At 59.8% G+C, this 13,183-nt stretch overlaps 1 protein-coding gene across 3 annotated transcripts in view; it reads right to left on the bottom strand.

The window, feature by feature from the left end:
- Positions 1-13,183, bottom strand: part of NOL4L (nucleolar protein 4 like) — a 125,799-nt gene that overhangs the window by 26,309 nt on the left and 86,307 nt on the right. For all 3 annotated transcript variants that reach the window (XR_009048509.1, XM_057703474.1, XM_057703475.1), the window contains exon 5: positions 2,349-2,490. Coding sequence is in view for 2 of the 3 variants with exons in the window: in XM_057703474.1 (XP_057559457.1) it covers positions 2,349-2,490 (142 nt within the window). In the remaining variant the exon portion in view is untranslated. The remainder of the gene's footprint in view (positions 1-2,348; positions 2,491-13,183) is intronic.

Here is a 13,183-nt window from a genome sequence, read left to right as displayed (position 1 = left end):
CAGTGCGGGGGACGCCTCTGGATGAAGGTACGTGAGCAGGGAACGGAGGCTACGGAGGGCTGTGCGTGGACGCGCACCGAGCCCCTGCTTGGCCCGTCCCTGCCCAGTCCTTCTTTAACAGCAGGGGACGTGAGAACACCCTGAAGCCCCCCGTGGGCTCCCACTGACTCACTGATGGGAGCGGGATCTCAGCTCGCGTCTGCACTGCAGGCACCTTCAGGGGGAGGGCCGGCTGCATACCACGGTGGGGGCTGGAGGGCTGGCCGGGGACTCCAGGCTGGGTCTGTGCCCAGCTTTGGGAGCCCACTGGTCTGGACACACATGGCAGTCACCACCAGATCTGGGACCAGAAGGGCAGCAGAGCTCAGGCCAGCCGGTCTCACAAAGCCTGTGACCCCCTGCCCTGGGTCTGGGTCGGCCTCTGCCCAGCACATCAACCCACAGCCTCCAGACACAGCCTCTGATGAAATAATTAAATGGATGGTATCGTGGTCAACACCATCCTCCCCGTCTCCAGCTCTGGCTGCCCGCCCCGATAAACACCCTTGTCCTGTCAGCAGGCCGGCCTGCCTCGGCCCCAGCACCCACGGCCAGGAGGGACCTGGGCGGCAGGAGGGGCGGGGCACATGAGTGGCGACACCCGGGTCAGCTCCCCCACCTGGCTCCTGTGGGACCCGCTGCAGGACACACGGACGCCATCAGCCTCGTGGCTGAGGAAGCCCTGCGACCTCCACAGAAACACTCCCTTCTGCTCCCGGATCCTGGAGGCCTCCCCCAGATCAGCACACGTCCCTGGAAAGCGTCTCTGATGGAGGCGAGACCCCCCCCCGCCCCAAGGGTGGTTGTAAGCAACAGTCACGTGAGTGTTTTGACCGTGACTTGGGGGACGATAGCCCCCGTTCCGTCCTACCGCTCTGGGGTTTTTAAAAATAAACGCTCTGGATCTTTCTTGGGCAGGTATCACCGAAAAGGGCTGAGCTTTTGCTGCGGTGTCCCTTGGGGTAGCTTCCGGGTGTGGCCCGCCATCAGCCCAGATGAGGCGGGAGGTCAGCTGCTGGGCACGTCCCAGCGCCAGAGCCCTCCGGAGGATGCGCCGCCCCCACCCGGCTCCCCACCCGTGGGAACGCGGGAAGGCAGGACGGGTCTGGGAGGCTCGCGGCAGCACGAGGGGGTCGTGCTGACCGCATGAGGCGTCAAGGGACAAAAGCCTTTTCTTTCCCAGGAGCCTCGCACCCACTCCTCACAGAACCACACCCTGGACTCCCCAGCCCCAGGCCCAGCCACCCCAGCTGCCTGTGTGCTGGGTCTCCTCCGAGACAAAGCCGGATTCAGGCCTGCGGGGGGGGGCAGGCCCACGGGTTCCGCCATGGAGACGAACTTTGACCCGCACTGCAAGGCTCCTACCCCTTATTTACTCTTTAAGGCTAACCCGTTTCACAGAGTTAACATTACACCCCTTTTTAACCCTGCACCTCCCTCCCACATTCCAGGCCCCGACCTTCGACCCCTCCTAATTGCAGTGCTACACCCCAGTTCTCTCCAGCTCATCCCCCACCCCCAATCGCCTCCTCCCCGGAAATCAGAGCCCAGCCTGGGACGCTGTGACCACAGGTGCCACTCCACACCCACAACCGCGTCTAACGGAGGCAGGCACCGGAGCCCGGAGCCCAGCCCCCAGCCCCAGGGGCTCAACGTGGGAGCTCCAGAGTGGACCTCTGGGGGTCTGACTCTGACCCCACTCTCCCACCCCAAGAAGGAAGCCTCTGTTCCAAGGGAAGCAGGAGGAGGCCCTGGAGGGTGGTGGGGGCCGAGGCCAGGGAAGAGTCTGGACAGCTGCTCACTGGACCACCTCTCATCCCAAGGGGCTGAGGGCACACACGTGGAAAAGGGCACTGCCTGCTCGCTCACCAGGGGCCAGGCAGGGACCCTGTCCTACAGCCTCACATCCGGGCTGCAAAAGCCCAGCTCTTGTTTTCATTACTGGGCAGCCTGACTGTTCCGGGTCAGGCACACTGTTAACCTTCCCAGACTTTGATAACTTTGAAATCCATATCCCACCAGCCCGTGAGCATCAGAGCAAACAAACAGGCAGGACACCATCAGTCTGACAATCCCCAAAGAGCTCTGAGCCATTCCCCTTTGGGAGGGACAACTGCTCTCTCCAGAACTAGGGGCTGGGCAGTGGGGCCTGTGGAGACGCTGAGAACACTGGGGGCAGCTGTTCGCCTGGGCCCAGGCCACCCCCAGAGGCTCCAGCCCAGATTCTACCCCGTCCGCCCCAAGGATCCCTAGGCCCGTGCAGGCGGTGGACACAGCCCCTCCCCCACTGACCGCAAAGGGACACTCACCGTCCTCTTGGCTGTGGAGGTTCTGCGGGCTCCGCATCCTCTCGTCCTGGCTGGGACTCAGGCTGGAGGCCAGGTGTGGGTCAGCTGACATCCATGTGGAGTCGTTCATATCAAAATCTTCACTGCTCACAGACGTTTCATCCTGATCAGGGACAAAGAAGGTGGCTGTTCAACAGGGATGGGCTCTCCGCAGACCCTCGGCAGCATTCTGGGTGAGCCCCGAGGCCCGTGGGTGTCTGGAAGTATCCCCAAAGGCCACAGGCCCCCCACCCCCAAACCTTGCAGTGGGGGCTGGGATGTTTCCCCGCTCACCCCCCCATGAAAGTGGCTTGGGCTCTGGTTCCTGTTGGAAGCCGGGGCTGAGGGCCGGCGCTGTCTGTAATTGAAGACAATTACGAGGTCTCGCATCCTGCAGGGGCAGACAGCAGGGCCTGGCTCTTACCCCTGCGAACCAAGGTTGAAGCAAGCGCCGTAAACAAGGGCCGCCGCTCCCCACTCCCTGCCCACAGCCCGGGGACGAGGGCTCCCTCCACGCGGGGCCAGGCGGGCAGCAGTGGGCAGCAGGACACGCCGGGCACCGCCGAGGCCAGGCTGATCGCCCCCACCACGCCCGCTTCCCGACTCCCGTGGAGCATGCATGGAATTCCTTTCTCCCACTCCCCCAGCCCAGAGGACATTTCTGTCTTCCTCCTTCCTAACCTTTGCTGTGCTTCAAAGATATGCTCTTGGGCGGCTTCCAGAGCTGAAAAGGCCAGCCCCAGAAGTATAGAGAAGGAAGGGGGTGGGGCAGGCGAGGGTTCGGATCAGACCGCAAAGGGGGTTCGGCTCAAGGGCCTGGGGGGCCGCCAGGGCCTTCCAAACAGCCGGAGGGCCTGCTGGAGAGGACCACGCCTGCCTCCTCTCCCCCCGCTGGCTTCAGTGAGCCCTTGGCCAGTCATCCGGGAACCCCCGGGGCGGGGCCCCTTCAACCCAGCCCTCCAGTGGGAAGGGACCCCACCTCCTTCTGGCCCAGCCTCTTCCAGGGGCAGCAAGAAACTGTGTTTGGGAGCTGGCTGTAAAACGGCAAGCAAGATGACCCAGCAGCTCCCACACCCCTTCCCCTCCCCCGTCCAGCAAGCTACAATGGCCTCTGTGGGCCCCCAGGAAGGCCCTCTGGGAGAGCACTATCCCCCCCAAAAGCCTCCCTCCAGGGGCCCCTCACAGAGGTCTCTTTGACAGCGAGCAAACACACTTTGGTTTGAACTTTCTGCTGCTGCTGTCCGAGGCAGACACATCTGCTCTCCGAGTGCTGGGGGACCAGCGCGGAGTACTCTCCACTCCCTCCCCCACCAGCCCTGCTGGCAGGGAGTTTCCTGGAATTTACAGCTTCTGTGCAGCGCGAGTGTGTACCCTCTGCGGCTGAATCAGGAGAACGCAAGCTGGGCCAGGACGCCAGCCCTGCCCAGCTCCGGGGTCCCCACGCAGCACGCCCAGAGCCTCAGGGCACGGGGACCGTGTGTGCGCTCGTGCCCTCTCCCCACACACGCACGCACGCACGCTACCTCCCTCCCACAGGCCGCCCTGCTCCTCGTACACAAGCACGCACACCCGCAGCCTCAGACAGGGTTCTCACACCCGGAGGGACAGACACACGTTCAAAAGGTTCTCTTTGCACAAAGGGCAACACGACTCTCCCTACGCCAACTGGACAGGACCCAAGAGTGAGGGGCAGCGGGCTGGTGGGGAGAAGGACCCTCAGAGGGGTAGGGCCATCCAGGTTCTGGGAGCCAGGAACCGGGCCATCCCCGCTTGGGCCCCTGGCTCCTTCCTGGCTGCCCAGGGGTCACTGTGCTCAGGGTACGACCCCAAGTCCCTGAAGGCCCTCTCCTGCCTCTTGGGTGTTGTTGAAACTTGGTTTAAAAGACCAAGTATTCTGTTCACCTCTGGAAGCATCACCTATTCAGAACGCTCTGTCCATTTACTCGACAAGTAGTTACTCAACACCTACTATGCGTCAAACACTTTTCTAGATGCTGGAAAATTCAGCTGTGGACAAGTCCTAGCCTTCCCAGTGCTCACCGTCCAGTGGGGGAGACAGACAGCAGAAAAACTCGTAATATCAGGGGTGATGAGGGCTACAAAATAAAGCAGAATAAGAGGGGAGAGGGAACCTGCAGGACTGTGTTTGCCAGGGTGGCCAAGAACAGCCTCGCTGGTCAGGGGACAATCACAGCACAGGCCTGTGGAAGCCAGGGAGGTTGCTGTGGTGGGGGAGGGGGGGGCGGGGTCCATGTGGGGAGCGCTCCACGCACCAGCACATGCTGGTGGGGTCCAGCAAGCAGCCAGGAGGCTACTGTGGCCGGGGGATGGGTGAGCTGTGGGTGGTGGAGCCACACGGGGGTGGCCCCTCCTAAGGGGCACATAATCCTGGGCGATCATCTCCAGCTCAGAGAAAGGAGCGTTTCGCTAAACACACAGGTTCTCACCGAGGAGCAAGAAAAAGTCAGAACCGCTGGACGCAGTGCTGAAGGCTCCCGCACTCTAGCCCCACTTGGCCAAAGTAACAACAGAAGCCAAAGTTTATCAGGTGCCAAGTGCACCACAGGCCCAGCCCCATTCTACAGATGAGGAAGCTGAGGCTCCAAGGGGTGAAGGCACTTGCCCAAGGTCACGAGCCAACAAGCAGCAGAGCCAGGGGTGTGCAATCCTGAAGGCGCAGGCGCACCCTCCTTCCCGCCAAGCCCCTCACCCGGAACACCCACACTGCCGCGGCACCCCACAACCCGAAGTCCAAACGCACATCCCCCTGCTCCGTCATCTCCAGTTCGGTCTCCATCGCTCCTCTCCTTAACACCGTCTGCCTGCCTGCACCATCAGCCCCGGCACTTACGCCGGCACAGAACTCAGGGGCAGCGGGCAGCAGAGTAAGACCTCTCTGCCCTCTCTTTCCCCGGAAAATCTTAAGTCCTTCCAAGAGCAGGGACCAGGCTCTATGCTCTCTGGACAAGGCCAGTGAGACCAGTCAAACTGGCTGAATTGCCTGGCATGATACTGGTGTTTAATGAGGATGCGGCATCAGTTTGACAATCAGGGACTTGGTCCCGTTACGCACAGTTCCTGGATGGGGACCATATGAAACCTGGACTCTGGCTGGCAGGCGGGTGGCAGCGTGCTGCCCTGCCGTGTCCCCCTCCTGCAGCTGCCAGGCGCCCCCACGCAGAGCCTCGGGTTTCTCTGGCTCAGATCACTTTGCTGTCCACCAAAATGGCCCCCCTCTACTTCTCCCTGCCCTGACAGGTCAAACTGGGCACAGGTGGGCTCAATTTTACATTGAATTGCTATCACCCAATAATGAAGAGCACCCAGTGCCCACACACGCGAGGGGCTCTGAGGCAAGGGTTTTATGAGATTTCCTCGCAACGCCCCATAGAGAAAGCAGGCACCCACGTCAGGCCTATCTCCAGATCTGGTACCTGTTCCTTGGAGACCTGCCTCAGCGGCCCGAGGGCACCGTAGCTAGTGGCAGAGCTGGGATCTGAACACAGGCAGTCTGTGCCCTGAGCGCACATCACAGTCCACCACACCAAGGGGCTGCCTCACCACACTTCCTCCTCGCAACTGAAAGACTCTGGTTCCTTAACAATAAAGTGGCTCAGAATGAGACCCAAAGGAAACTCAAGGGAGACCCAGCTATGTTCACACCCACACCCCGCTCACTCTCATCAATGAGTGGACACGCACTTACAGAGCATCTACTATGTTGCGTTAGGGGCACCCAGACTGTGTCAGGGCTCCTTTCCACCAGGGCCCTGTCATTCAGGGAAGGACAGAGAAAAACTCTCATCCACCTGTGAGCGCCGAGAGAGAAGGGGGCTGGGGAACCCCCTCTCCAGGTATCTGCTGACTCTCAGGCTCTGCCCAGCGAGTGTTCCCACGGCCCCCAGGGTTCCGGTACATAAATGCCTGCTTTGTGGGTGACGGTTCTATCTAAGCTTTTGACACCACTGATACAATTCTTTAAGGGAGAAATCAAATGTATTAAATCAAACTTTAAAAAACCCTAAAACTGTAAGTTCCAATCAAAATTAGCTCCCACACCCTCGCTTCCAGGGCTGACCTGGGAGCGAAGGCGTCTCAAGCCCCCTTTGCCACCCACCTGCTCCAGCAGAGCCCCCGGCTGCCGAGGGCAGACTGTAACCTCACCAGCTCACACCAAGCCCAGGCTCCAGGAGCAGCCCAATTACACAGGCAATTTCCAGCACACAGCTCAGAGCCCACCAACCATGAGCAGAGGGGGCACAGCCGGGCCTGAGGGACCTGCGGCAGGTGCCAGCACAGGTTACAAGCGGCTGGGCCCAGAGGCCACACATCAGGCACTTCTTGCTTTTCCCTCTGGAATCTCAAGGGAACTCGGTCTACTGATTTCTCTTTCTGTAAACAAACTTCAATGAAACTTTCATTAAAAAATAAGAGTGTGTATAATCCACTACTTCCAGGCCCCCTCTCCTTAGACCCCAGGTGACTGTCCAGCCAGTGTACCCCTGGCTCCTCTTACCTCTACCTTCAGATACCCTGAAGCCTGCAGCCCTGCCCACCTGTTGACAAAAAGTCCATCATTTATTAGGCACCAAAGGACCCGGGCCACTTGCAGGTCACAGGGCGATCAGGTCAACTGCCCTTCTGAAAAGGGGACTCAAGAGCTGGGGCAGGGAGCGGGGACAGGCATACTGCACCCAGACAGCCCCTGGGACACACCCCAATCTGGGAGCCCTGACTCTGGGCAGAAGGAGAGGAGCCAACCAAACCCTCCCTGCTCTTATCTGTAGTCCAAAATTCACAGGCAGGTTCCGTTTCTCTCCACCCAGGTTCTGAGGCTCTTCCTCCTCTGCAGGCAAACTAGCACCAAGCGCTGCCCAGCCCAGGAGGAGGAGAAAATGGGAGACCAGAGGGGAAAGGGTGGAAACGTGCCTGCATCCATGGCGTGTAACTAGGGGCAGGTGCTATCAGTAACCTGATTATTTTACAACTGGGGTCAATTTCTCGGGAACTGGGTTCCTGGTGCCTCTGAAGTTGAGCCATTTGCATCCTCCAGGACAGGGATCCTGGGGTGTGCCTCACACAACATTTTCCAGGCCTTTCCTCAGAGCTGTAACTCTATCTCTACCACTTGCTTTGAGAGAGAAAAGGAGGGGGATTTGCTGAGAATTTAGTGCAGTTGTGAGCCGTAAGCCCTGACCAGGAGCCCTGGGTGTGTGTTTCAGAGGAGGGGTGGAAGGCAGGCACGGGCCAAGCAGGAAACAGACCCCCTCTCTGTCCAGCCGTTGGGGTCTGTTTGATGAGAAGCTGACGCTCCTGCTGGAAAGACCACCAGGCTCAAGGCAGTTGCCCTGGCACCGGCTCTACCCCAAAGAGGCAGGCACCAAGATAGAGAAAGTGAGCACCTCCTTCTGGAACACCTGCAGGCCCCTTCCAGGCCCTGGAAATTCTTCAATGCGAGGCAATTCCCCCCCTTGTCTCCATGTCAGCAAGCATTACACACACAGCCTTCTGAGCATGCCAAGGAGGTACTGAACCGCATTTGACCCCAACTTAACCACTTCAGTTCGTCAGATGGCTTATTAATGGAAGACGAAAACCCCCCAGGATCCAAAGCAACAAGGGTTCAAATTCCTATTGGGAAGGAACAGCACAAATGACATCTTAGGGTGGTCTGAGCCTCAGCTCCTGGGCGCTGCGGGGTCCCAAGCCCACCTGGCCACCTGGGGAGGGGGCCAGCCTCCCAGGGACACTCCGGCACAATTCCACTCCTTCCTGCCAGCATACCTCCTCTGCTTCCTAGTCACACAAGCATACGCGCTCTTCTGGGACACGTGAAGTGGGGAGGGTTGATATAGCTAATCACCTAGCACATTGTAGGTATATATTCTCTCTCTCACACAAACACGCACACGCACGGCCTGTCAGAAACATGTTCGCATCTACACAGGGATGCTCTGTTGTCTTTGCTGCCATGGGTGCCTGGATGCTGGGGTGAACATTTTCAACACCTTCCTACTAGTGTATTGAGCGTAAAACGGGCTTTTGTTTCCCAAGCAAAGGCAACTGGCTGTTTTCCCAGCACTCCTCACCATGAGGGCCTCATTGATACCCCAGGCCCTGCCGTGAACAGGGGTCTCTTTAAATGGGCGGCTGGGGAGATGAGCTTCAGCAGACAGGGTTCTTCCAGCCAAGAAGAGGGCTGGAGAGAAACCACTCTGCTCTAATCCCCTGCAGGAGTTTCCTTCCAAGAAAAGGACCCAGACAAGACAAAAAAGTTCTTGAGCAACTCAGGGACAGTTCAGTTCCACATGGCCCCAGGGTGACTGAGGCCACATAGGTTCCCCAAAATCAGCCTTTCCAGCTGGGAGGAAGGCCCTTGGTGCCCTGCTCTCACTGCTCCTCAGAAAGGTGCTGAATGGGGTCTTGGCACCCAGCCATGGTGCAGCAGGCAAGGAAGGGGGTGCTGTCTTAAACCCCTACTCTCCAGAACAAGCCCACCTTGAGATGGGATTAAATTAAGCTTGATATTATTCAGGGACACATTTAGGCCCTAATGGTTTTCCAATGTAGGAGTAACTAACTACCTGGGGGCTAAATTACTTACTGGGGCCTGGGCCCTAAACAGGTCTTTCTCCCAGAACAACCCAGAAGCAGGGGGCAAGGGAAGAAGGGGCCCAGGGGTCGCGACTGTCTCCGGAGGAGCTGTGAGAGCCCCACACCCCCCACCTGGTAGGACAGGGGCCCAGGCTGGGGTTTCCAGCTGATTCTGGGATAAGTAGGGCTTTATCTCAAGGGAGAATCTATTTCAAGCCACAATCCTTCTCAGAAAGAGGAGGAAATCACAGAGTCCAAACACCATTTCAGGTGAAATCAGGAGGTTATTAATCTCCTCCTCAGAGCAGACAGAAAGAAAAATCAATGTTTTAGAGGGGGAAAAAGGTTCCATTTGAATTAATGGGTTTGTGGCTTCTCCATTGATCTGCGCCTCTTCACACTTTCTTTTTGTGCTTTTGTGCTCTTGGGGAGGAGGGCGGAAGAAGGGAATGGAGAGGAGGGGGGTGGGCCTCCCGACAAGGAAAAGGACGGTCTAACCTTAACCTTTCTCCAGGAATAATGCTAATTAGCGAGGCTTAATGAGAACTTCCCCCAGGATGCCCGGCCCGCTAGGGGCGACCAGACTCGGGCAAACGCAGCTCCAGGTGGGAGCGGGGCGGGGGGCGGAGGTCACTTCTGAACCTGAGTGGCTGGAATAACAACGCGAATTGCACTCCCCCACCCCGCCGCCCGAAAAAGTGTCCAGCCTTGGAGAAGCGGAAAGCGGCGGACGGAGGTGCAAATCCAACTTAACCCGGGCGCGCGCCCTCACTCTGACCAGCTGCCCCCACCCCATGTGCCCCCGTCAGTAAGGAATGCCCATTCGACAGGGGCCGCCGACGCCCCCAGCTTCCGCTCCGACCGTACACTTGACAGGGGCATCAGGTCCGCTCCGGGGAGCGGCGGGGGCCTGCCGAAGTGGGCTCAACTCTGCAAATCTCAACTCCTCGCGCCGAGGCAGGGAGCCCCTCCCTGCCACTCAACGCTTCCCATCCTCACATCTCCAAACAGTCCACTTCCCTTCTTGCTGCGGCCGCGGTGGCGGCAAGCCGAGCCTGGCCCCCACCCCGCCGCCTGCGAACGCCTTCCTCCCCGGGACGCGGTGCCGAGCCGGCTGCAAACGGTGTGGCCGCCGCACAATACCGCGGCGCGGCGCACACAATCACCGCCCCCCAGGACCGGCGGCGCGCACGGCCCGGGAGTGGGGTGCGCCCGGCGGCCCCCCGCACTCGGGGCCGGGAACACCTCTCGAGCACCCCCGCGGCCCCCGGAGTGCAAGCTTCGCCGCCCCCACCCCACTCGCTCACACTCACCCGGCCCCCGCCCCCCGCCCCAGCCCACTCTGCCCAGGGCGCAGCCGCTTCCGCGCGCCCCCCTCCCCAGCCCGGGCGCAGGAAGCTCCCCCGCGTCCCCCTCCCCGGAACCCCCCCAGCCTCCCGCCCCCCTAACCGCAGCTCAACGGCCGGCGGCAGCGGCGGGAGAAGGGGGGCGGCGGCTGGGGGCCCGGAAACGGCCCGATCGCGGGGATCCGGGCCGGACTCCGTACCTGGGCGGGAGGCGAGGCGGAGACGGGCGGTCGGGCACGGCGAGTGAGAGGGGCGGGCGGCGGTGACAGCCCTACAGCTCCAGCTGCTGCTGCTGCTGCTGCCGCCGCGGCCGCCCGGGGAGAGGGGCTGGCACCGCCGCGGCGCGTCACTGCCCGGCCCGGGGGCGGGGGTGGCCAGGGGGAGGGCCCAGGCGAGCGGCGGCAGCAGCGGCGGCGGCGCCGCGGCCAGGAGGGAGGAAGGGGGAGGGGGACACCGGGCACGGGGAGGCGGGGGAGGGGGGCGGGACCCGGCACGGGGCGGGGGCCGGGGGGAGGGGAGCGCAGGGAGGGCGCACGCTGGGGGAGTAGGAGGAGCAGCAGGGGGAGGTGGAGGGGCGGGCGAGAGGGAGTGGGCACGGGGGGAGGGGGAGAGAGGAAAAGGAGGCACCCAGAGAGAGGAGAAAGGAGGGAGAGGCGGGGGGGGGTGTGCGGTGGAGAGGAGGAGGAGGAAGGAGCGGGTGCTGGGCCAGGTAGGGGGGGAGGGATGAGGGCGCGCTGGACGCGCCGCCGTGCGCTCCGGGAGGAGAGCGCTCTTAAGGGGGAAGCGCTTGGAGGAAGATTCTTGCCGGGGACTGGGCCCGGGAAAGAGGGCGGTGGGGTCTGTGCCCGCCCCTTGCTCCCGGAGGACTCAGTCTTCGAGTCCGGAGTTGGGGGGGTGGGGGGGAGTGCCCTGTCGGCTCTCCGCGTTCAGGCCAGAAGAGAAGAGACTTGGCCCAAAGAAAGTGACTCAGGCACCATTAGGAACTCTCGGCAGCCAGGGGCCTTCGGGCAGCCCTCGACCCCTGCGCGTAGCCCTCGACCCCTGCGCGTCTCCTGGTTCCCTGGGGACGCGGGTCCTCGCTGGGCGGGGCTGCTGGGCCAGAGGACTGAGCCCCCCGGCAGTCCGAGCGAGACCCAGGTCCGGGAAAGACAGGCACGTGGTCGGCTCTGTGCCGCCCCCTCCTACCTCTGGGCCCCCCCTTTTCTTGATCAAGTTCAAGCTCGAGCTCCTCGGCGTGCTGCCCATTCGCTGCCCCCTCCCCTCCCCCTCCCGTATTCCGCACCATCTCGCCTCTTCACTCTTCCTTTGTCTCTTTCCCACCACTTAGTTTACACCCTCCCCTGCTCCCCTGCTTCCCACCGGCGGGCTCCGAAGAGTCCGGCTGCGCTCACCTGTCCGACCCAAACATTTCAACCATCTCCAGCGCCCGCCGCCGGCCTGCTCCCGGCCCCCTCCCCGCCACCCCTCCCGCCAGTCATTGTGCTTCTCTAGACCACGTCGTGCGGGCTCCTTAAGACGCGCAAGATACAGTTGTAAAGTAATAGGGTAACAGCAAGAATGCTGTTCCATCCCAAACCTGGGCGCGCACTGTCCGCAGACACAGCATCGCAGTAGGGGAAAGACCCACGCGAATCAGAGACGCCGTGCTCCGCGCAGACAGACCTCGTCCACCTGGGGTGCAGGAGAAGACCGCACCGGCCGTCGCGGGGGTCGAGGACCCTGGACCTCTGTGCAACCTCAGACTCAGCCTGAAACGTAACGCGCTCGTACCCCAACAGCAGAATTAGACCCCGACGGATTAGATGGGTCAGAGGCAGATTCCTCCCTCCCCAAATGCACACCCTCCAACAGATCAGCCTGCAGAAAAATCTTGTGCTTTAACGGGGATGAGAGCTGCCCTTGTGGAATTCTACGAGGAAATGGCCAAAAAAACAGAACAAAACAAACCAATGACGATCCCACCACCTGGTTCCTCTGGTCGCATCCAAAGAGGAAGGGCAATTTCTACTGACTTTACGCTACAATTCATTCGCAGCAAAACCAGCAAAGAAGAGAAAACGAGACAGCCACCGCGATTGTCTGCAATTGTGAAACAGACTGCCTTTAACCCTCCAACTTTTTTTCTGTAAAAAGCCTTTTTCTTTCTTCCACTGAAAGCTGTGCATTGTGAACAATCCGAGGTAAACAAGGCTCCCTCTACAGGTACGTGTTGGAAATACACCACCACAGGTTCAGGGCTCAGTATTCATCCATTAGAAAAATAAAAACAACACATCAAATTAACAGCACATAGACTTCCTTCTGCACACGCTAAAGATTTTACTGTTAATATAAAACTCACACTTTATTTTTAAAAGAGGCTCTAAGCATGTTACTCATTAGCACCTTTTATCCCTAAAATCAGATGTGTTTTCAAACCAACTCACTCTTCTCACTTTTCTCTATGAGATCTTTACTTCGCATCCTCTGTGGTGGGGGACAACTTGGAGGCTTCATTGCCTGAACATCCACACACCAATAATGATTTTTAGAATTAATCAGTGGCCATGACTTCCTGGTTCATACAGGGAAATGTGGGTGTTTCCAACACGGGAATTGTCCTTCCTCACTCTGAAAATGAGATAATTCAGGCCCAGCATTTCCCATCTCTTCCCACCACATTTCTAGAGACCTTTGACTTCTCCTGGCCTGAGTCACTATTTCACAGCAGTGATGGACATCTGGGCTTGAAACATAAAGCCTGATCCAACTGACGTTCAAAGATGGAATTGAACCCAGATAACCCACCTCTTCTCTGACTAATAAGAGAGAGCTAGTACCACCCAGGAGGGCAGAGCAGTGATTCTTCTCTAGGCATGAAATATGAACTCATTTACC

The sequence above is a fragment of the Hippopotamus amphibius genome, chromosome 12 (assembly GCF_030028045.1).
Source record: "Hippopotamus amphibius kiboko isolate mHipAmp2 chromosome 12, mHipAmp2.hap2, whole genome shotgun sequence".
Lineage (NCBI taxonomy): Eukaryota > Metazoa > Chordata > Mammalia > Artiodactyla > Hippopotamidae > Hippopotamus > Hippopotamus amphibius.
Note: the sequence above shows the minus strand (reverse complement) of the source record. Positions and strands in the feature narration are given on the sequence as shown.